Here is a 24912-nt window from a genome sequence, read left to right on the forward strand (position 1 = left end):
AGATCGCGTGTTAATGCAAAGTGTAAACCCAGCCAAAGATGCTCCGCTCGCGGACATCGATTTCTACGTGCTCGCAGTTTGTCTTTTCCGTTAATGTGGGACTGCAATGCGTTTACAAGCGTAAATTACTTTTCATATAGCTCAGTTTTTGCCGCGATTAGCAATGTAAATTAATATACTGCCAAATAAAGTAAAAACGTAAAACTTGAGGCACATCATAGGACACTGGGTACAACAGTTTTACACTGGGGCACATGCAACAATAAAAGGGGTCTAGACGTCCCTGGTTGGCAGGCTTATTAAAAATGGATGCAATTCACAATTCCCATACCCTGCCCATTTACCTTTAAAGGGAAACTTCACCCATTTGCATTAAGCTTTGTACCGTTAGAACCCCAGTCATGTTTTTGAATGGTCGTGCACCATTCCCTCAGTTTCCCCTGAGAGGGGAGAAATACTGATTTCAGTGAGGCACTTCCTTCTTTCAATGATGTAAAAATCGTCATTTTGCGTCATTGAAAGAAGGAAATCCTGTCTCTCTATTGAGTGTGAAAGACTACAGACACTCATTCCTCATTTTTCCAAGGTGGGGGCTATGGGTGGGACCCACTCACGCTTCAGACCAATTACAGATAAGTGGGTGGGACTTACGAAAATATACGAACACAGACCGAAAAAAAAACGACCAGCCGCCATCTTTATGCTAAGCTAAGCTAAACAGAAGTTGTGGAGCGAGCCAGAATTCATGTTACAATAACAGTGGAAGTTAATCAATATTACATGGAAGAGGGTGATTTTACAAGCGTGATGCTCTAATCCGCTGTTCATTGCACCTTTATGAGCCACAATACTGCAAAGAGCTGAGGCAGATGGAGGAACAGAAGCCCGAGGAGTAGGCCGGAGCCTGGGCGTCGGCTGGGTAGAGGAGCCCGGTGAAGAAGCAGCAACCATCGGCCTCTGCTGCGTAGAGAAGCTTGCCTGTTCTCTCGCTGTGTGGCTTCTTTATAACATTTCTGCATCAGATAAGGATATGGACGTTTGTTTGGTGAAGGTTTCGATGCAAGAGAGGAACTTTGCGCGCGTTTGGAACGTTTATTTCACGGACATGTTTCGGTTTACGAGCAGACGCGCTGCGGAGTATATAAGCTTGGACGGACTCGCGCCGTTTGCTTTCGGTTTAAGATTTCTGGATCAGATAAGGATATGGACGTTTGTTTTGTGAATGTTTCGTGCTTATTTCAAAGACGTGTTTCGGTTTACGAGCACAAGCTCCAAGAGCTGAGGCAGCGCGTCTGTGGAGATATTATGCAGGGGACGCGTTTGTGTTGGGGATGCAGGGATAAACGGACGTCTGACTAAAGTGAGTGTTTATATTTTCTTTGTTATACTAACGTGGCATTTATGTACACAATAGCATATCTGAGCGGTGTTTTATATGTCTATATTGTGAGAGCAGTGAGGCCAATAATAACACAAATGTAATTACAGTAAACAAGAGACAAAAAGAAAATTGGTAAAACTAAATAAACATTTAAAATGCATACACTTTTTTTAAGTACTTGGAAAGACATTTGTACTGTGGATCTGAAACCGCACGTTACTGTTTGAATAAGACTTTGCTACACACCAGGCCAGAGTGTTATTGTGTGTACCACAATGTAACATCACGTTTAAAAGTAAATCATGATTGGTGTCAGTCAGACACAGTGGGGGTGGCTATTTTCTTTGTTTTACTAACGTGGCATTTATGTACATAATAGCATGTCTGAGCCGTGTTCCGAGTAATGGGAGTGGCTTGCAGAGCTGTGCATTGTGGTGCATAGTGGCAGTTGTAGTTTTTCATACAAATGTGCTCTAAAGTCACATTTTGTCTTTTCTCTGTCAAATAGGCACAAAATTCTACATTTATGTTACATTTTGACTACAAATATGACTCACTTTCCATAAAGATTAATGTTCCTATCGGTGAAATGGCCCTTTAAAACGGTATTTAGAACCATCCTCCCTTGTAAAACAAGTCACATTATGAAGATGGACCGAAATGAAAAACAATTTTGTTATTTTCGTTATACTTTTTGACGACTCCCGGCTCTCCACTTTGAAGAGTTTAAAACTAGCGCTATGATTGCTCAACGTCTTTTTTTTTCCCAACAGGTTGCTGCCCAATGCAGTTACACCCATAGACGAGTTGCCTAGTGCACAAATGCACAGACATTTGAACTCAAAGCCATCAAGGCTTTTTGCAATTTTGAAGTGACAAATCATAGCGTAGTTTGGTGTCTAAATGCGTATCTGTTACGCAAAATGCCTAAAGGTTGGCAGGTCTGCTCAGTGATTGACATCATGATGCAGTACATTGTGTTTCCCTTCAACAGTATAAGCATAAAATTTATAGATGTAAAGATATCTGTTTATCTGAAAATTATTAAGATAGATGAGGATTCATTTAGTGCTGGGCAGAGAGTAAATGACAGCGCAGTCATCTGGAAATAGTGTGTTTTTAAATATTTCACTGTTTTCTTTTAAAGTGGACATTCCACAAGACGTTTTTAAGATATTAAATAAATCTTTGATGTCCCCAGAGTACATTATGTGAAGTTTTAGCTCAAAATACCATATAGGTAATTTATTGTGGCATGTTAAAATAGGCACTTTATGGGTCTAAGCAAAAATGCACCGTTTTTGTGTGTATCCCTTTAAATCCAAATTTTGAAATCATTTATTTGAAACTCTAGAGAAACATTAAGTACCTTATTGCTTACATATAAACTTCAGAGAAACATTAAACAACATACCTGAAAGCGAACCGTCGCATTGCTCTCTCTCGCTCTCTCTCTCTCGTTCGCTCACTCGCTCTCTCTCACTCACTCTCTCTCTCTTGCACTTAGGTAAAGGTTAATCCTTTAGAACGTTAATTCAATTTTTAAAAAGATTATTAAAACTACAATACTACTATATTTACTTTTTCCACTTAATTTAACCACTGAAATATGGATATTTCTCTTAAAAAATACAACATTTTGAGCAAAAAGCTTAAAAAATTGCATTTTTTTTAAAGGAATTTATGTTAGAGATCAGACTCAGAATGACTATCAAACATAAAGGCATTTAAAATAAATCTTAAAATCTTTTTAACATCCGTTTTTGATCAATTCGTTTATCCACCATCTGGTGGATAAAAGCGGTATTACACTTTCACTTTGAAATTCGTCCAGAAAGGCATTTTTATTAGTTAAATATGAACTCATAAATGACGAGATAACTCGTCAATGGCGGTGAATGAGTTAACACGTCATGGGGGAGCGAATTCGAATGACTTATTTATTCACATGCTTGCAGAGAGAGCCTTACCAAAACAAAGTTACAGGGTTGCTATTTTTCATGTTTTCTGGGTTGGTAGAAGCACTGGGGACCCGATTATAGCACTTAAACATGGAAAAAGTCTGATTTGCATGGAATGTCCCCTTTAAATTGCTCAAAGTCATGACTGTTTAAAATAAACTTGGCATCACATTCATGATTTTATGGTAAAATTACACTTTTTCGCATCAATCCACGAGCATTTAAACCATAAACAATGCACTGTCACTTTAAATGAGCGTGAGCAGCGCAGCAAAAATAGAGCAGATGCTGAAACGATCACAGCACTGCTGCTTCAGCAACGCTTCTGCTACGCCACTTTTAAGACCCCACAGAACCTTGGTTATGTAGACAATAATATGTTTTTGAACCATAAACCACGTGAACACATTGCATTAGACAAAATATAAAAAAATATTCTATTTAGTAACGTCATATGGGCTCTTTAACTTTTAAAATTGTGGTAAGGGCAAGCTAAAAGACAAAATGAAAGTTTAATGGCCGTTTAAAAATATAAGTGATCATATCAGCCTCAAATCAGCCTGATCAGTGTACTATTAATGTCATAACCTACCAGTCAAGGACTTTGTAGACACAGTCTTTTACATCCTTTCCTCCAATTCGAGAAAGTTGCTGCACCTAAAGTCCAATCATTTTTTTTTTTTTTTTTTTGCTGAAATAGCCCAGAGAACAAGTAAATACTTTTATTGCTATAAGACTAATATTATATAGTGCATTTTTGCAAAGAGAAGCAAACACACATTAAAGAAATACCGCAGCAGGTACGGCTGAAGGATTATTCTCATTGAATACCATCTGTTCAGTGGGGCAAAAAAGTATTTAGTCAGCCACCAATTGAGCAAGTTATCCCACTTAAAAAGATTTCACCATAATTTGCAAATAAATTCTTTAAAATCAGACAATGTGATTTTCAGGATTTTTTCTCATTTTGTCTCTCATAGTTGAAGTGTACCTATGATGAAAATTACAGGCCTCTTTCAGTAGGAGAACTTGCACAATTGGTGGCTGACTAAATACTTTTTTGCCTCACTGTATATATTTGTAATACATTTTCGAAAATGTCTATTTTTTCTATTGTGTGTGAATGCTTTAATGAAGGAAGCACATTTATTTAGAATTGTTTAAACTGACTGAAACCGATTGAAACTGTTTTAATGCATATCTTTGAACAATTAAACATTGAATATTCTGAAAGACAAAATTATAAATGCAGCACTCTTGATTTTGCCTTTCTTTTTCATGAGCTGAACTCTGCGTCACTGCAGTCATGTGACTTTAGTCTTGCGCATGTGATTCACAACAAAAGAGAAGACAATGCTGAATAAAGTCATATTTTTTGTTGTTTTTGGACCAAAATGTATTTTCTATACTTCAACACATTCTAACTGACCCACTGATGTAACATGGACTACTTTGATGATGTTTTTATTACCTTTCTGGACATGGACAGTATACCGTTACAAGATTTTCAATGAAGGGTCAGAAAGCTCTCGGACTAAATATAAAACATCTTAAACTGTGTTATGAGGATGAACAGAGGTCTTACACGTTTGGAACGACATGAAGGTGAGTCATTACCTCATTCACTGCCAGCCTTTTTGAGAAAAGTTGCCCACCTGCATTTTTGTGATTTTCACAAAATTTTCACAAAATTCTTTGCAGGAAAAATTATTTTCTATAAATATATAAGCATACAAATTATATCAAATTAAAGAACACACCCTCTGCTTTCATACAAACAATAAACAAACAAACAAACAAACAAAATGGGGAAAAAACGTTTCATTATATATTTACTTTTTCCACTTAATTTAACCACTGAAATATGGATATTTCTCTTCAAAAATACAACATTTTGAGTTTTTTTTAAAGGAATTTATGTTAGAGATCAGACTCAGAATGACTATCAAACATAAAGGCATTTAAAATAAATCTTAAAATCTTTTTAACATCCGTTTTTGATAAATTCGTTTTGGCGCCATCTGGTGGATAAAAGCAGTATTACACTTTCACTTTGAAATTCGTCCAGAAAGGCATTTTTATTAGTTAAATATGAACTCATAAATTACGAGATAACTCGTCAATGGCGGTGAATGAGTTAATGACATTATTTTCATTTTTGGGTGATCTATCCCTTTAAAATGCCACGCCTGTGGGGTGGATGGATTATCTCGACAAAGGAGAAGTGCTCACTAAAGCTGCATTCAGAATAGTAGATTTTAATGGAAGGTTGGCGACTTCCGGCAACATGAGCCACAGTAACCATTGGCGACTGCATGTGGGGTGTCCAGTTGCGCCCCAAAGTTGAGAAAAGTTTATGCACAACCAGATTTAGAAAGGCCTCCTAGTGACCTCATTGAAAGAAACAGGCGTTACCTGCGAGAAAATTGCTGCTAGTCTGAATGCAGCTTAACACAGATTTAGACAGATTTGTGAATAATGTTTGAGAGAATTAGACCTTTTGTGTACATAGAAAAAGTCTTAGATCATTGAGTTCAGCTCATGGTAAATGAGGACAAAAGCCAAATTGTTGCTTTTATAATTTTGTTCAGTGTATTACCCACATAATCTCTTGAAAATCCTACCAAGGTATCAAAAGCTTGACTGTCTCTGAGGCATTTTTTTCTCCCTCTGGAAATCCTCCACGGAGTCCAACATCTTAATATGAGTGGCTGAAAAGGCTGGCTCACTTTTGCCAAGGCGTCTGACCTCCGTGTGAATCTCAATTAATTTAGTCAAGACTTTTTTCTGAAATTCTGAAATAAAAATGAATCATTTATTAGGACTGCATGATTTGTGGAAAAACATCTTGGTTACTAATGTGGTGTTTTTGACTGAAGATTGCTTTTTAAAGTAGCAAACAAAACCTAAATTAAACTAAAAAATAATGTCTGAGCCATTACAATTCTCCCTTCATATTGGCCTACAGTCTATCTTTTGTAATAAGCTAACTTAAACAAAACATAAACAACATTACAACAATATTCAAACCCAACAATACTCAAACATAAATATAAAACAAACATTATAAGGATACATGTTAAAATAATCTGATATAGCGTTTATAATAGCTGGTTGGTAGATGTTTACTATTTTTGGCAAAACCTCAGTTGCAAACCTCCATTTATCTGAATAAAAATATTTTTTTACTTTAAAAATGATGCGCTGTCACGTTAAAATCAGCTGTTCGTTTACATAAGACTCCGTCTACGTTTATTTACACTCAGAGCAACGTCTGAGTTCTCAAACTAAAACAGGGTCTGCAGCGTTTGCGAACGAATCCGTTTATGAGGGTCGAAAACGGTGGTGTAGTGTAAATGAAAGGCGTAAACGTAGCAAAAGTAACACGTTTTAAAGGATAAACATGTAAACATAGCCTCAAACTCCCGGCCCGCGGTCCTCCCTCCCCCTCTATGCGGAACGTGTCTGAGGTCAAAAATATAATATAATCAGACCCGCAGAAAGATTTTCATTTACATAGTTTTATATTTGTTTAATTACTGATGTAAACCTTTAAGGTGCCATTCACATGTCGCATCCAAAAAACGCGTGTTAAACGTGAGTCAATGCGATTCTTTTTTCATTTCTAACCGCATGAGAGGCTGGCCGTCCTCCGTTGCTACGCAACCACGAGCAGCTCTCACTCAGACAGCGAGGATAACGGAATACGTGATCAGATTTTATTGCTCATCTGCACCTCACTTCAGTCATATCATTGTTACCATGCGATCAGTTAATCTGGTCGGGACTTTAGAGTGTTCGTCCAGAGAAGAGCTGTACTGTAACTCAGAATTACTCAACTGTTACTCAGAGAAAAGCTGCGCGGGGTTGGTTAGTTCAAGTCACAGCTTTTATTGGCGACACCTCATAAGCAGTGCGAGCGGGAGATGTAATGCAACGCATATTAAACTACTGATGAGGAAAAAGCCAAGTGCCCAGGTTATGAAAAGATGAGGTGAAACGTACAAAAAATAAAAGTAGCCTACAATAGTCTATGTATGCAGCTCACTCAATATGAGTGAATAATAAAGTATATCTAATATATCATTATGTCGCTTGCTATGCAGTTACACATGGAGCAGAAATATTAATTTTTACAGAAATTTAACACATTCAGGTCCAAAATAAATCTAAATAGAAATGCATTTTTGGTGCCATAAATGTATAGGCTATAATAGTTCATAAATGTATTCAGGAATTTAATTTGTTAGTTTAGTGCAAGGTTTTAAAAGAAAAAGATTGTATTTATTATTATTATATTTATTAATTTAAGATAAGATTTAGAAAAGATTTACTTACTCTTATAAAAGTATAAAATAGATTGAAAGCACTTTATACAGTGGGGCAAAAAAGTATTTAGTCAGCCACCAATTGTGCAAGTTCTCCCACTTAAAAAGATGAGAGAGTCCTGTAATTTTTATCAAAGGTACATGTCAACTATGAGAGACAAAATTAGGGAAAAAAATCCAGAAAATCACATTGTCTGATTTTTTTAAAGAATTTATTTGTAAATTATGGTGAAAAAAAGTATTTGGTCAATAACAAAAGTTCATGTCAATACTTTGTTATATACCCTTTGTTGGCAATGGCAGAGATCAAACGTTTTCTGTAAGTCTCCACAAAGTTATTACACACTGTTGCTTGTAGTTTGGCCCATTCCTCCATGCAGATCTCCTCTAGAGCAGTGATGTTTTAGGGCTGTCGCAGGGCAACACGTATTTTCAACTCCCTCCAAAGATTTTCTATTGGGTTGAGATCTGGAGACTGGCTAGGCCACTCCAGGACCTTGAAATGCTTCTTACCAAACCACTCCTTCATTGCCCGGGTGGTATGTTTGGGATCACTGTCATGCTGAAAGATCCAGCCACGTTTCAACTTCAATGCCCTTGCTGACGAAAGGAGGTTTTCAGTCAAAATCTCACGATACATGGCCCCATTCATTCTTTCCTTTACGTGGATCAGTCGTCCTTTTCCCTTTGCAGAAAAACAGCCCCAAAGCATGATGTTTCCACCCCCATGGTTCACAGTAGGTATGGTGTTCTTCTTCTCCAAACACAAGAAGTTGAGTTTCTACCAAAAAGTTATGTTTTGGTTTCATCTGACCATATGACATTCTCCCAATCCTCTTCTGGATCATCCAAATGCTCTCTAGCACACTTCAGACGGGTCCGGAAATGTACTGGCTTAAGCAGGGGGACACGTCTGGCACTGCAGGATTTGAGTCCCTGGCTGCGTAGTGTGTTACTGATGGTAGCCTTTGTAACTTTGGTCCCGGCTCTCTGCAGGTCATTCACTAGGTCCCCCCATGTGGTTCTGGGATTTTTGCTCACCATTCTGGTGATCATTTTTACCCTACGGGATGAGATCTTGCGTGGAGCCTCAGATCGAGGGAGATTATCAGTGTTCTTGTATGTCTTCCCTTTTCTAATAATTGCTCTCACAGTGGATTTCTTCACACCAAGCTGCTTACCTATTGCAGATTCAGTCTTCCAAATCTGGTGCAGGTCTACAATTTTGTTTCTGGTGTCCTTTGACAGCTCTTTGGTCTTGGCCGTAGTTGAGTTTGGAGTCTGACTGTTTTAGGTTGTGGCCAGGTGTCTTTTATACTGCTAACAAGTTTAAACATGTGCAATTAATACAGGTAACAAGTGGAGGACAGAGGATCCTCTAAAGAAGAAGTTACAGGTCTGTGAGAGCCAGAAATCTTGCTTTTTTGTTATTGACCAAATACTTATTTTCCATCATAAATTGCAAATAAATTCTTAAAAAATCAGACAATGTGATTATCTGGATTTTTTTCTCATTTTGTCTCTCATAGTGGAAGTGTACCTATGATGAAAATTACAGGCCCCTCTCATCTTTTTAAGTGGGAGAACTTGCACAATTGGTGGCTGACTAAATACTTTTTTGCCCCACTGTATATTTTAATGTATTATTTTATGTTTAATAATAGAATTTAAATGCAGTACATTTACATAAATATTGTGTTTTTATGTTAAAATAGCTCTATGGCCCTCCGACAAGATGTCCAGGTAACACTTTCTTTTACGACCCGCAAAGTACCTTGTAATTAAACCGAATTTACAGGGTACCTATTTGTAACAACAGAGTACCTCTACAGTATGTACTTGAAGGTATAAGTGAACAATATTTTAAGTTTGGGGAAATAAGGGGGTAATAATATATGGAAAATTATTAATGATTTATTCTCTAAATATGTCATAACTACAGGGTACCGATTGTAATATTACGTGGAATGTATGACTTACGTCTATAGGTAATATGGTCTATTGATTTTTTTGTTAAATTTTTTTGTATGAGCATGAAAAGTTTGAGCATGTACAGCACTCAATACTTAGTTGGGGCTCATTTTGCCTGAATTACTGCAGCAATGCAGCGTGGCATGGAGTGGATCAGCCCATGTTGCTCTGACAGTGGCCTTCAGCTCTTCTGCATTGGTCTGGCATATCGCATCATCATCTTCACAATACCCCATAGATTTTCTATAGGGTTAAAGGCAGGCGGGTTTGCTGGCCAATTAAGAACAGGGATACCATGGTCCTTAAACCAGGTACTGGTAGCTTTGGCACTGTGTGCAGGTGCCAAGTCCTGTTGGAAAATGAAATCTGCATTTCCATAAGGTTGGTCAGCAGCATGAAGTGCTCTATAACTTCCTGGTATACGTCTGCGTTGACCTTGGACCTTAGAAAACACAGTGAACCAACACCAGCAGATGACATGGCACCCTAAACCATCACTGACTCTGGAAACTTTACACTGGGACTTGTGTGCCTCTCCTCTCTTCCTTCAGACTCTGGGACCCTGATTTCCAAAGGAAATGCAAAATTTACTTTCATCAGAGAACATAACTTTGGACCACTCAGCAGCAGTCCAGCCCTTTTTGACTTTGAGACGCTTCTGACGCTGTCTGTTGTTCAAGAGTGGCTTAACACAAGGAATGCGACAGCTGAAACCCATGTCTTGCATACATCTGTAAGTAGTGGTTCTTGAAGCACTGACTCCAGCTGCAGTCCACTCTTTCTGAATCTCACCTACATTTTTGAATGGATTTTGTTTCACAATCCTCTCCAGGGTGCGGTTATCCCTATTGCTTGTACACTACCACATCTTTTACTTACCTTCGCCTCTTTTTTAACACTCTGGGGTCGGCTGCGGCGCAAAGAGACTTAGATAACTCTGCTGATTTTGGACATACAGATATGATTTATACATCATTTAAAACGTTAAAGTGTCTATTTTTTTTCTGTCCACTCCCAATAAAAAACGAATGTTGTGCTTTTCGCAAAATTAAGAAAATAAACATGATGCGGTTTTGTTCTCTCTCCCTCAGTGAAGTCCTTATAAATAAACTGTAACTTAACGAATACATGTCATAGAAACTAGGCCTGGCAAACTCGACTCCTTTTAAGGATCCGGGTTATTGTGAGTCACTCACTAAAGTGATCCGGGTTGTGTGAGTCACTTGAATCACTTGAGTCAGTATTGCTAAATCGCCAAGGAAACTCAGTACAGACCCACTTGTAACCGGCTGATCCACGCGACTCGAGATTCTCAGAGCCGGAAACATTGCAGACTCGCAGACCATGGGACTCGCTCTACAGATCCACACTAACCGGCTGATTCGAGTGGATCTATAGAGCGACTGAAGTCTCCTCAAAAGCAAATCCACAACAAAAGCCTTTCACTTCTGAGATAACATGCTTATAGGTTTTAGGTTTGGTGTGTGTATGGTCGACCATTTAAAAAAAATAGGCCTAATAATAGCATAATAATATAGAAAAGACTGTGTCCTGCTTATGCAGCCCCCAGAGGCGGAGAAACAGTTCGCGCTGATCAGCCGGTTACAGATCAGCCGGTTACAGATCAGCCGGTTACGGGTCAGCCGGTTACGAGTTGAAAGATTCTCGAGTCAGAGCAGATCTCTCGAGTTTGCAATGTTTCCGGCTCTGAGTGAGAATCTCGGGTCAGTTCGCAGCTCACGCGGATCCGCGGGTCTCTCGAGTTTGCAATGTTTCCGGCTCTGAGTGAGAATCTCGGGTCGATCCGCGGGTCTCTCGAGTTTGCAATGTTTCCGGCTCTGAGTGAGAATCTCGGGTCAGTTCTCGCGCAGATCAGCCGGTTACGAGTGGATCTGTAGTGCGAGCGAAGTCTCTTCAATAATGTTGAAAGAGGTTTGTGTGTGTGGTGGCGCTGTTTATGGTTTACATTGAATTGTAGTAGGACTCAACTGATTCGGGTAAATGACACTAGAGACTCGCGACTCATGAGTTAATTTGAAGATCCGGGTTAAAGATCCGAGTGAGTCGCGACTCAAACAGGTCTAATAGAAACAAAAGATAAACGTCTACCAAATGCTTGGAATGTCAGCTTTTAAATTATGTAAGTGAGATCGAAAACATATATTGTCATTCAGTGTAAACTGTATGAGGAGGAGGAGAAGTACCCTCTATCTCTTGTAACCTGATTATCTCTAATGAGATGAGATCGCCACACCCCCGCGCCATTGAAGTGAACGAGCAGAAACATCCATATGCCTAACTCGTGCCTCCTGCAGTCAATGGATACGCAATCCACAATCAAGTCTCTATATTCCTTATTGTTTCATCCGAATGCACCAAACACTACATCTAAATCCTTATTTACTTGCGTATCTGTGTCAGTATCTCCAGACGCGAGTGTTTTCTTTGTTCTTCCGTCAAACATTTCACGCAAGGGGAACACACATACACAAACACACGAGTCAGGAAACTTGACGCGGTTTTTGGTATTCTTATAAAATACGCGATTGCAAACAATACAATCCTTATTTAGTTGCGTCTAAGCGCATATCTCCGCACAGCAAGTTTATTAAACACAGGATCACTCGCGTGTGCACACACTCACTGCTTTCATGATCAATACGTGAGGTAGCAATGGCGGCGGCTGTAAACAAACATTACAAAAACACAAATAAGTGTCCAGACAACGATAGGCAGTTTTTATTTTGAGCTGTTTACTGCACAAAAGTAAAACTCTCGCTGGCCAACCAAACACTACCTGTGTTCATTTTTACGATGGCCAAAACAGTACCTTTACTATGATTACTATGGTTTTTAAAGGTATACTTGTGAAATTAATAGAAAATATTTCTATATATACACACATTAAATATATAATTTTTTGTTATAAATTCCCAAGTAAACCTTATCATGGTTTTACTACAGAGAAAGTTACATTCCTGTTGAACATCCCCACAAGGCTCATTATGTGGCTCATTATGCAACTCTTTTGTTCCTCAGCTGTCAATCACTGATTATTCAGGAGCTATCCCGGAGCTATTGTGGACTTGTATCAGTGACTTAAAAATTTAGCTTTTTCAAAAACCACGCATAAACATTTTTCTCTCAAAAATACAAACATGTACATACATGTTGATCATATAATATTGTAGCCCAGTTTGTGCTGAATGCAGTGTTTTGAGAATTTTGCCATTTATATGTTTTTAAGCAACTGAAAAAAGCACAAATGTCAGTGCATGTCAAAACTTCCCGAGGGCCCTAAAAACCCCTTAGACCCCAGAGGGTTAATGTGCTTGGACACAGAGCTCTGTGAACAGCCAGCCTCTTTTGCAATGACCCTTTGTGTCTTGCCCTCCTTGTGCAAGGTGTAAATGGTCGTCTTTTGGACAACTGTCAAGTCAGCAGTCTTTCCCATGATTGTGTAGCCTACAGAACTAGACTGAGAGACCATTTAAAGGCCTTTGCAGGTGTTTTGAGTTAATTAGCTGCTTAGAATGTGACAGGGCCCGGTTTTTCAAAAGGTTTAATCCGGATAAAATTGATCCTGATTTAGTAATGCTTTTTTTTGTGATCAGTGATCACATAATCCAGCTTACTTTTGAGCCAGTTTTCAAAGTAACATCGGATTGGAGCAATCTGATCCGGATAGGAACTTTTCAGGATCACCAAATCTGGATAACCAGTGCTCAAACAGGATAGAAAATCACAATGTAGAACTATAGATATGTAAAGCGCAACGAGTGGAATAGCCAGTGTGAGGTCAATAAGTTTATTTTTATTTGAAATGAAAACACACATTTAAAAAAAAATAAAAACAAGAAAAACCCCACCCCATCCTCTTCCAGCAGTTCGCTCATCTGAGACCTACAACACAAACACTGAATATATATTATATATATTTTCTGAGATGGGATTTTCCTTAGTTGTCAGTTATAATAATCAAAATTAAAATAAATAAATATTTGCAATATATCAGTCTGTGTGTAATGAATAAATATAATATACAAGTTTCACTTTTTGAATGAAATTAGTGAAATAAATCAACTTTTTGATGGTATTCTAATTATATGACCAGCACGTGTATATTGCCTATTTATTGTTATATTGAGAGTACATTGTGCATTGCATTTCTTTTCCCGCTTAAATATAAAGATTATAAATGTTTTCGCATGTCTGGTGCAAAGCACAAAGAAGGAATGCATTCTGGCATGTAAAATTCATGTTCCGTAATTGTTGAGTAAAACCAAAGGACCAATGTTGTTCATCAAAAAAAAATTTTTTTTAAACCCATCTATTTCTGCATTAAAGGCCTCCTACAACAATATGTAACAGGTGAACAAATTTTTTTTCTACTTTTGGGACATTCAAGGTTTACATTTTGCACTAAATTTAACTAGTAAGCATCTCTTGTTTACTTTGTATCGGCGGATTTGACAAGGAAAGGTGTATGGTAATTTTAAATATTTGCATTCACAAAGACTGAGCCTGATCTTCTGATTGGTCAAAGATTTTCTGTTTTGTTTGTTTTTTGGTTCCTATATAACAAAACATTTGAGAGCGTGTGATGACATTATTGTTAACTTCTGCTCAAAAAGGTTGTACCGTGTAGATCTTGTGAGGAGAAATGATGGCAACTGTTTGTGTATATCTGTTTCTGTGCCTCTGTGGACTGAGCTCCAGTTTCTATAGAAGACACTTCTATGTGACACAGCAAATGCACTGGAATGATGCGCAAACGTACTGCAGAAAGTATTATGATGATTTGTCCACTACTATCACACAAGAGATAAAGACACTTGCAAGTAATCCTGAGATTTCTGGTTTACTAGTTTGGGTTGGAGCATACCAAAATCCTGCAAACTCCTCAGAATGGTTTTGGTCTGGAGGTGAGAAAGAACCAGTTGGACAGTGGAACCCTGGAGAACCAAACAATTTGAATCAGGAGAAATGCACTGTTTTAAAATGGAATTCTGGACTGGGCAATATTCCGTGCGATAGGACTTATTCATTTTATTGTATGGACTACTATGAAACGATAGTGGTACATGAGAATAAGACATGGGAAGAGGCTCTGGACTACTGCAGACAAAACTATGTTGATCTTGTCAGTATCGCCTCTAAGAGAAATATGGCAGAGGTCATAAAAAACATCACAACACCACAGACAGCTTATGTATGGACTGGACTACGATTTTTAACTGGTGATTGGTTCTGGGTAAGTGGTGATGATGTTGAATATAAAGCCTGGTCTGTGGAGGGGGAGCTCCAGTGCCCCCCCAAAAATCTCAAGTGTGGAGCTTTGGATATAGAAAATAAGGTTTGGCAACCTAAAGACTGTGAGGAAAGATTAAACTTTGTCTGTATTAAAAATTAAATAAACTGTTTGAAATAGATATTCTGATACATGACACTTTTATGTTATGTTAAGAACCTTATAAGCTCAACCTTCTCTTATATTTGTAAAAAAAATAGCAGATTTCCTAATAAGTCTTCAATCCATACAAATTGTTATAGACAATGTATACGGTAATGTTTTTCTGTTATTCATGTACTGTAAAAAACACAGCATTTCTATGTTACTTTAACTTATAAAATCAAGTTGAAATTGTTTAACCTAAAGGGGTCATAGCGTGAAAATCTGACTTTTTCCATGTTTAAGTGCTATAATTGGGCCCTAGTGCTTCTATCAACATAAAAATGTGAAAACGATCAACCTAGTAACTTTGTTTGTATAAGCCATTTTTTGCAAGCATGTGAAAAATTAGGTCGGTAAGATTTTGCCTGTTTTGTGTGGTAGGTAACAATAATAACACCGCCCCCTTTATCTGCACTATCCCACAGCACTGCCATTTAGTGCATAGAGAAAGAGAGAAAGAAAAAATGCTTGACAGCTCAAGTAAGTTTCAATTACAACAAACTACCATCATTGTGATCAGTGGTTGCACTTCATCTGCTCATTTGCATCCCAAAAACTGCACAGTTTTGCTCAGGCCTACAAAGTGGCAATTTTAACATGCTATAATAAATTATCTGTGGGGTACTTTGAGCTAAAACTTCACTTACGCACTCTGGGGACACCAAATATTTATTTTGCATCTTAAAAAAATCTCATAATATGACGCCTTTAATTTTTTATAAGTTATGTCAACTTATTACAAGCCGATACTTAATAGTAGGTTGAACTGACTTGCAAAACTAAGTTGTTTTAACTTTTACAGTGTGAGTTCAAACTCTAAAATGCCTTATAAAATTATATTGATATGTTGATCTTTTTGAAGACATACTCTCTTTATTTTAGATTTATTACAATACGTTTTCTTATTTATCTGCTTTATTTAGTGTTGAATGAAGTTTGCAGGTTTGTACTGCTGATGGTGGCATAAACATTGTTATTTAAGTATCTTTAATGGAAAGGCACTTTTTTCTGGCCTCTTGTCTAATTCGACAGATTTGGCCATTGCATTACATTTACATTTTTATGTTAAACTTTGGGAAATAGGCTGACTTAAAAAAAGTAATGTGTATTGATAACTTGAATGAATTTAACTTAAACATTACAGCTTGTTTAACATTTTAATGAAATTCAATACTCTAAATTTGTAATTTATTAAACACAAAATAATTTGAAATATCAATAGCTATTCAATTACTCTATTCAGTAACGTAAGTGTTCTAACTTTGCTTTATATTTAGTATGTTTAATGATGATATAACATACAATTGAATTTTTATTCTAAAGCATGTGTACTGAAAAATATTATTTATGGAGAAATAAAGTATAAACTTGTATATCAACATATATTTGTGATTTATTTAACATTTGCAATAAAAATAACGGCAAAAAATATTAGGCCATTTAGGAAGTAAAATCCACCCAACATTTAATTTAAAATTTATTCATATTTTGGGTTAAAAACAACCTATTTTCTGATTAAAAATATTTTAGTTTAGCCCAGAATGTGTTATGTCCTATATTTACTAGGGATGTCCTAATCCTAGTAAAAGGATGTTTAATCCTGATGACAGCAAAGCCACTGTTGTGTTTCAATGACAGTTTGGACCTCTGATAGGATTTTATAAGTTTCAGTTTTAAAGCTGTGCCACAAGTTGACCCAAACTTTAAAATCTGAACTTTAGAACTTTAAGTTAAGCACATCTATGGGCTCTATCTTACACCCGGCGCAATGCAGCGCAATGCGCGATGCAAGTGTCTTTCGCTAGTTTCCACCCTTATTTTCCCGTTTAGCGCCACGTTGTTTAAATAGCAAATGCATTTGCACCCCCTTTTGCGCCCATGGGTGTTCTGGTCTGAAAACGAGGTGTGTTCAGGCACATTGTTGGCGCGTTGCTATTTTGAGGCAATTAAAATAGACTACGCCATTGACCAACAAAAACCTAGTCTAAAGTCAATGCCGCAATGTGTTTTATGTTATTTAAAGAGGGCATTAGTAATATGCACCTAAATGGGAGGACAACACGGGTTTGCTTATCACAAAGTACATGAATGCGCAGCCGCACAAAAATGCTTTTAAATTTGAAAGATTAAAGGATTGAATGTAAAAGATTATTATTGAGTCTCTTGGACATAAATGAGGACTAATTATGAGACGTTAGAAGGCGCAAAGAGCTGCTTCACCTGCAGCCTGGTAAGTAAATAAATGCTTTGCTTTAAACAAATGCATCTGTTTTTAAATGATTTTTTTAATGCTACCTCACGGATTTATTGTATATGATGACTCTGTACCTGTGGATATAGTGAGATGAGAAACATTTTTAAGTATAATGCTTAAAAAAACTCTTTGATAAAAAACGCTGTCCAAAGTGCTGAACGCAGGGGCGGATCTAGAAAATTATTTATGGGGTGGCAAGGGGGTGGCATGAGAACTACGAGGGGTGGCAATGAAGTAAGCATCCTTGCATGGATACAAAAAATTATATACTGTATATACTTTATGCGGTGTATACACTGGACCTCAAATTTTTATAACATAAAAACAGGCAACAACAAATGTTCCTATAAGTACCCAAGCAGCTACCTTTAGCATCTCTACTGTAGCACCCTTTGTCTTAATACACACATCTTACCAATATCTAAAAACACTGACTGTAACCATGATGAGCAAGGTTGAACATAATGGTATAAAGACTGTTATAAAAATAAAATAGGTTTGCCTAGTTTATATTAATGTAAAACATATTTAAAAGGCACACATGTCTTTCTCTCATAACCCTCTTCTTTAATCCTTTCACTCACTTCATGATGGATTTCTGTCTTTTCACTTCTTTTAGCTATTTGCCATCCATATGTTTCATTATTTCATGACTTCATCTACTCCTTTCCCCACAACATATTTTTGTGTTTTATTTGTACCTTCCACTCCCATAGTATTTGATTTTTCTATTATTTTTGGTTAAAAAAATGGATATCAGCCTTCTTTTCATAGTATCATTAAGTTTTGTCTTTCAAGCTTTCTAAACATACACAACACTGAATAGTTTTGTCTCCTTAATGAAGACTATATCATAACGAGTGATTTCATATATGCACGTATGGAATATTTTGATTGCTGCACTAGCTAACAAGACATGACGGGCTAACTAGAAAGAACTGCTTAAAAGATATTTACTGCTTACACAAACCTGCAGTTCAGTTGTTTTTATATATTAATATTAAACAATCAACAGTTAACTTTTGTATTTTTATCCTGATGCAACATTTATCTGTAAAATATGACCGTATTCAGTACTCTGATTTGCTGATGTGATGCTCAACTTAATCACTTAAAGACACTAAAGAGAAACCACTAATGTTTTGCCAGCATGTGATGATGTGAGGTGCTTTATTAGATCAGAATTACTTGCTACAGACGTGAAGAGATCGATGGGCATAAGTTGCACATTCATAAACATTCTTGCCTTTCACTTCAACGATGGAAAAGTAACGTTTGTGCTTTTTATACTTTGTGCTTGCGTCCGCTACCTTTGTTTTGAGCTCGTTGTACTTTCCATCGCTCTGTTGTCGCGGGTTTGTACGACTCGGATCACGGATGGACTGCAGCGCGAGAACCGGGCTGCATGTGAGTGCCTTGGATGGGGTGATGCATGCTTTCACGGCAGTTTCCAAAAGTTTCCAACCACGCCAGAAAAGATCGCTAGATTTGTCCTAGTCGTTTTAAATAAAGTCGCTAAAGGGGTCTAAAAAGTTTCTTAATATAGCGACCAAGTTGACAAGACTGCACGGACTTTTTTAACACTGTAAAAGACTTTCTGCTCTGACTGACTGTTCGTGCTTGTATATGAACTCTGCTGCCTCTGGTTGGCTAACGATGGAAATTAAGCCAATCACAATCAGCTATGTGGTTGTCCCACCCCCTCTAAGACACACACACCAATCATCGTCAGATATGTGTCTCCCACCCCTAAACAAACGCAGAGAAAATCTACATTGCCTTTCTGGTTAAAAGAGCCTACTCGGGTATATATTATATATATTAGGATACCAGCGCTGGGGTGGCATATGGGGTGGCAATGCTTTTATTTAGGGTGGCGACTGCCACCCCGTGCCACCCCGGTAGATCCGCCCCTGGCTGAACGTGAGGAGAGCCGTTTGTAAATTCTTTATCTCCTGTTTGTTACAAATAAAGTATTTTTACAGTACAAACCTTATCTTACATACTTGTTTTTTGATGATATTGTATAGCCATACATTTAAAGCAATTACAAGCCTACTTTTTTACTTCCATGACTAAAATAATTTTTTTTAAAGAAAAGGATTTTAAAGGTTTTAATAAAAAAATAACAATTTCAATACAAGTGAAAAACAACACAATTATTTAACATTAATCTTAAACTGGGGATCTCCTTCCTCCGCTTAGTTTTTCAGTTTATAAAGTCTGTCATCTAAATAGGGATTAGACATAGCGCCAGCGCAACTTGCTTTTAAAGGGGATGAGAGCTGTGACTCTCACTGGTTTACTGCACGTTACGCCCAAAATACTCCCATTACAATAGGTCCAACCCCTTTCGACCATGCGCTCGGTGCACAAACCATTTTTCCCGTCGTTAAATTAGCAAAAGTGGATTCGGACACGCCCATTAAGACGTTGCGTTGTGCGCTTTAGACAATGCGCTTAGATCGTTAAAATAGGGCCCTATGAGTCTGAGGGGGTTTTCACACCTGCCTTGTTTAGTTCGATTGAATCGTACCAGAGTTCGATTGCTCAGTTGGTGCAGTTCGTTTGGGCAGGTGAGAATGCAGCAATCGAACTCTGGTGCGCACCAAAAGCGGACCAAACAAGCGGACCGAGACCAGCTTGCAGAGGTGGTCTCGGTACGCTTTCAAACGAACTCTAGAGCTGTTCGTTTGTGGTGAGAACACGATCCGAGATTGAACCGACCTAACTGCAGAAGTACTGCGCATTTTGGACTAAACCAGCTGCCGTAGTCAACTGCGCAGTGCATTATCGGATGAGGAAGTGTTTGTTGACCGTTTCTATTAGCAATATTAGCACAATGACAAATCGCGGACATACCTGGAGTTGCAAGGAGGTGGGGGCGGAGCCTCGAAAATTTTTTGTCTTCGCCGTTTGTAGTGCATTAAACCGTTGTTTTCAAGCCACATCCGCGATTCATTCTGAAAATGAACAGTTTGTCTAGAGTGCTGTATACAAACTATGTATAACAAACACGGAGACATAATTACAGCGCGCAGCCGTCTGTCCATGCTGTCTGCTGTATTATCCTTCTTTTGTTTACTTCCGGGGGTTCCGTTGGAATTTGCCGCACGTATATTCTGACCAATCGTGAAGCCGTTTAGGAAATACGTTCAAATACATGTGGCCAATGAGTGATGTTGATCTTATCACATGACAGAATTTTGGTTCGTTTCAATTGGTGCGGATCAGAGCAATCAGTGTGGTGTGAAATGGAACCAAATCTGCTAAAAAAGTTACAATGTATCATTTTTTGCTTTTGGTCCGGACCAAATGAACCGAATTACAGATGTGAAAACGCCCTGACACCCTATATTAATTTGTTGCACATGTCATTATACACAATTGATCAAACTTTAAAGGAAGCTATTAGACTCAACCTCCTTGACTAATTCTAGGCATAAGATAGGCTACCCAAAAGACTCCATTAACAAGAAAAACAACATACTGATTCAGCAATAGACTATGTCTTATAAATTAGCCATAGAGATTCCCTTAGCTGGTCAGCAGTTAGTAAAACAATCACTATAGGTAGGTCGTAATTGATTTGTATAATCAAAATACATTATTTTATTAAACTATACAATAAGTTGTATCCAATTAACATATTGTAATGAGATGAGTGACATGGCTATACATACTTTAATACTTTGTTTCTAAACTTCTATTAAGTTTTTCCAACGTGGGCACCATTTTTACCTCTCTCTCATCTCTACGATTAGGATCCTGCGCGAATGAGCGTTCTTGAGGTTCTGAGTGAGACGCGGAGCTGCGTATGAGCACATGGTGACAAAAACGATCAACGCGTCATTTAAATGAGCGGTAAAAACCCAGTTTTGTCGTGGGTGCCGTCGTTGGCTGTATATATATTAAATTTGCATAAAGGTTTGCATGCACCATCTAGGTATGCAAATTTGTCAATGATCTAAAATGATTGTGAGGCTATTTCTCAGAAACTGTCTCTTGGGATCTTGTAGGCACTTCGTAGGCGTCTCTTTTAGCATAAACCCTTTTGATGCGTCTGCACCAGGCATGTTTTTTGACATGACGCATGATACACATACAGTAGGTTCACATGACATGGTAAACAGATATTTTGACATGACAAGCCACACACATGACGGGCTACATACATGTTTTGACGAGATTATTCGCAAATGGAACAAGCACAAAACAACTGTCAATCTTCCATGCAAGTTCCAAGCAAGATCTCACTTTGTGAGTTTCAATGATTATGACAACGGTGAGGAATCAGACCAGAACTACACATGAGGATTTTGTCAATGATCTCAAGGCAGCTGGGACCAAAGTCACCAAGAAAACAATTGGTAACACACTACACTGTGAATGACTTAAATCCTGCAAGGTCCCCCTGCTCAAGAAAGCACATGTACAAGGCCCATTTGAAGTTTGCCAATGAACAATAAATGATTTAGAGGAGAACTGAGTGAAAATGTTGTGGTCAGATGAGCTCTTTGGCATCAACTCAACTTGCCGTGTTTGGAAGAGTAGGAATACTGCCTGTATATGGTTTCACTGATATACCAAACATCTGTGTATTTGCATAGCTTTTGTTCACAGAGTATGCCAGGTTTTGTTTAGAAAAGTCTTGTGCTTGCTTATAATGAATATCTAAGGTCAACGAGGTTTAAATACTTTTACAAAGTACACATTTTTAAAAGTACATTTATATGGTATAGATAGCGCTTACCTAATTTATTAGACCACCACCAGTGTACCTTTTGTGCCAAGGCATCCCTAAACTAACTTATTGGAGATTACCAAAACCATGTTTTATATTTTTGTAAATTCATCAATATGTGTAAGCTTTCTCACAGCAGTATTTCTAATGCTGAAATACAGCTATTGTTGTTATCCAGGAATGTTCAAATGTACTATATTACAAGAAAGGCAGAAAAAATGGTTTAGCACTTTATTATTTTGTTATTATTGAGATGCCCAATTATAGTTATTTACTTAAATGTTATTTACTTTTTAATAGTCAAATGTTACGTTTGATTAATTTCTGACTCCTAAGAGAAGTTAAACTTGCCTTCTCTCTGGAAAGAATGTGTTCCTGGTCGGAGAGCCTCAAGAGTGTGTTCCTAATCAGAGAGCTTTGAGAGCATGTTCCTGGTCGAAAAGCCTCAAGAGCGTGTTCCTGGTCAGAGAGCCTCGAGAGCATGTTCCTGGTAGGACAGCTTCGAGAGCATGTTCCTGTTCGGACAACCTCGAGGGTGTTCCTAATCGTAGAGCCTCGAAAGCATGTTCCTGGTGGGAGAGGCTCGAGAGCGTGTTCCTGGTTGGAGACCCTCAAAATCATGTCCATGGTCGGAGAGCCAAGTGTGTTCCTAGTCCAGTGCTTCTCAATTATTTTCTGTCGCATTCCCACTTACATTTGGTGTTTTTAATCCGTCTCTTTTGTCGACTTGCGAGTTAAAACGCAAGCGGGAGAAATGTCGCGAGACGGAGAAATGACACGTTTAAACTATGCGCAGCCGTGCATTTATATAGCAGTATATGAGATTACAGCTGCTTGTGTTGTTAGTTAACATGCTTATTTCAGAGCAATTGATTTAATAAGCTCATGCAACTTTACACTCTCGCTAAATAAAAGAGGCAGAGAGAAGACGCTTTAGTTTTATAAAAGTCTAAAGTTTGCGCCGAACACTGTGGGTTTGTGTTATAAAAACGTTGTGCACAACATTAAACATTAGCGTACATTAGTAAGTGCTCCGTCAAGCATTGTCTTCTTAACGGTGAGTGGCTAACTAATTTGTGAAGTACACAACTACTTACTGTTAAGCTAATAACCAATGACTTCATAAGTTTCCCTTTTCAAAACAAGTCCAATATAACGTTATTCTCATCAAAACTGCAAATGATGCAAGTTTTATGTATTTTGTTCTGTTTGTGTTTTAAAGTTATTTATAATAAGCCAACTTTACAGTTTAGTGCACTGATATCAGACTCATTTTGAATAATAAAGTTTATTGTTAACTTCTTGCCTATAGTACATATCTTTGTCACATTAATATAAGTGTTTGATCACCACATTTGTGAGAAATCATTGTACTGCATTGTATTTATTCATACAGTATATTCTGTTAATGTATATAGTGTATTCTATGTACAGTACTGTAATATAATATACTGTAGTATATGTCTATAATATACACCTAAAGATTATCGGCCGACATATCGTTATCGGTCTTTTTTTACTCCCTAATATCTGCATCGGCCCGAAAAAACGCATATCGGTCGGGCTCTAATAATTTGTCTATAAAATTACACATCTGCAAAACATTGTATCCTTATTAACATTAAAGGAGCGGTGAATCAAAAACTCAATTTTAACTTGATAATTTGTTATATAAGAGGTCATCATACTTAAATGAACATCCTGCAAGTTTCAGAACTGAAAACGTCCGTGCTACTGAAATATAACCGTCTTTGGCACCAAGCCAGCTAAAAACTCCAGTCTAAAATTCGGAAATCTATGACGTCAAAGTAGAGATGAAACACCTCCCCATAACCAAAAGGACAAGTCTACTTTTGTAGCCCCGCCCACAGCTTCGCGTGACACGTGTGTCTCAGTAAGTAAACATGTCTTTAAAGATTGACAAATTTAACCAAAATGACTTTTTAAATACATTTTTTCTGAGAGACTTTTATTTTGACGCGGTGATCTGTTATGATACCATGGAAACGCTTTTTCGGTTGTGAAAGAACCGCGTGGGAACAACCATGGGAACAACACAGAAGCTAAATACTTCAATTCGGAGGCTTGGAACTCAACATTAGCAATATGCTTGGATAAAGTTTGCTTTTGAAGAAGTTCCAGCTCGTGTGGGGAGCGTTTGTTAACGTTGTGGACATGGATTCATTTGTAAAGAAGTCGATGCTGGATTTGCAGAGAGACTCAGTCAGAAGCACCACTTATATTGGATCTGACAACAATGACACAGCAGTATAATTCACAGTAAGACATTTTACTTTATTTAAGTTACTGCGTTTCACTATTGCTTTGTTAAAAGAGATTGCTTGATGTGTCCTGTTGAAACATCCGTGTCTAAATACGTTTGTTGACTGTTTTAATTTACTAAAAACATTAAACGATTAATAAAGGTACAACACTTAACAATACGACTGTAATTTAAAGGTAGAAATATACAAAGTTAGTTATAAGGAAGGATTTATCAACCGCAGTTTAGATTCTGATGCCCGTTTACTGTGTTGTATACGGTAATTTAGGCAAGTTGCGTTTGAAAGGTCAAACACTCAACAAAGCTTATTTTTTATCATATAACTGTGGTATTTAACATTACGTGAATGTAAAAGCAACCTCACAAGCACAATAGAAATATACAAAGTTATTGATAAGGATTTATTAGCCGCAGTTTAGATTCGGATGCACGCTTACTGTGTTTTATACGGTAATTTAGTCACGTCGAGTTTTGTTTCTACTTTAATATACGTATTGTCATTTATGTGTATCATGTTTAGCACCCAGAATCTTT

General features: G+C 37.6%; 1 protein-coding gene across 1 annotated transcript; it reads left to right on the forward strand.

Moving 5' to 3' along the window:
- Positions 1-13930: 13930 nt before the first annotated feature.
- Positions 13931-16283, forward strand: LOC141353282 (macrophage mannose receptor 1-like). The gene has a single exon (XM_073859745.1). It carries the CDS (start codon positions 14305-14307, stop codon positions 15052-15054), a length of 750 nt encoding a protein of 249 aa, XP_073715846.1. The 5' UTR covers positions 13931-14304; the 3' UTR covers positions 15055-16283.
- Positions 16284-24912: the final 8629 nt, after the last annotated feature.

Source organism: Misgurnus anguillicaudatus, chromosome 21, assembly GCF_027580225.2.
Source record: "Misgurnus anguillicaudatus chromosome 21, ASM2758022v2, whole genome shotgun sequence".
Taxonomy (NCBI): domain Eukaryota; kingdom Metazoa; phylum Chordata; class Actinopteri; order Cypriniformes; family Cobitidae; genus Misgurnus; species Misgurnus anguillicaudatus.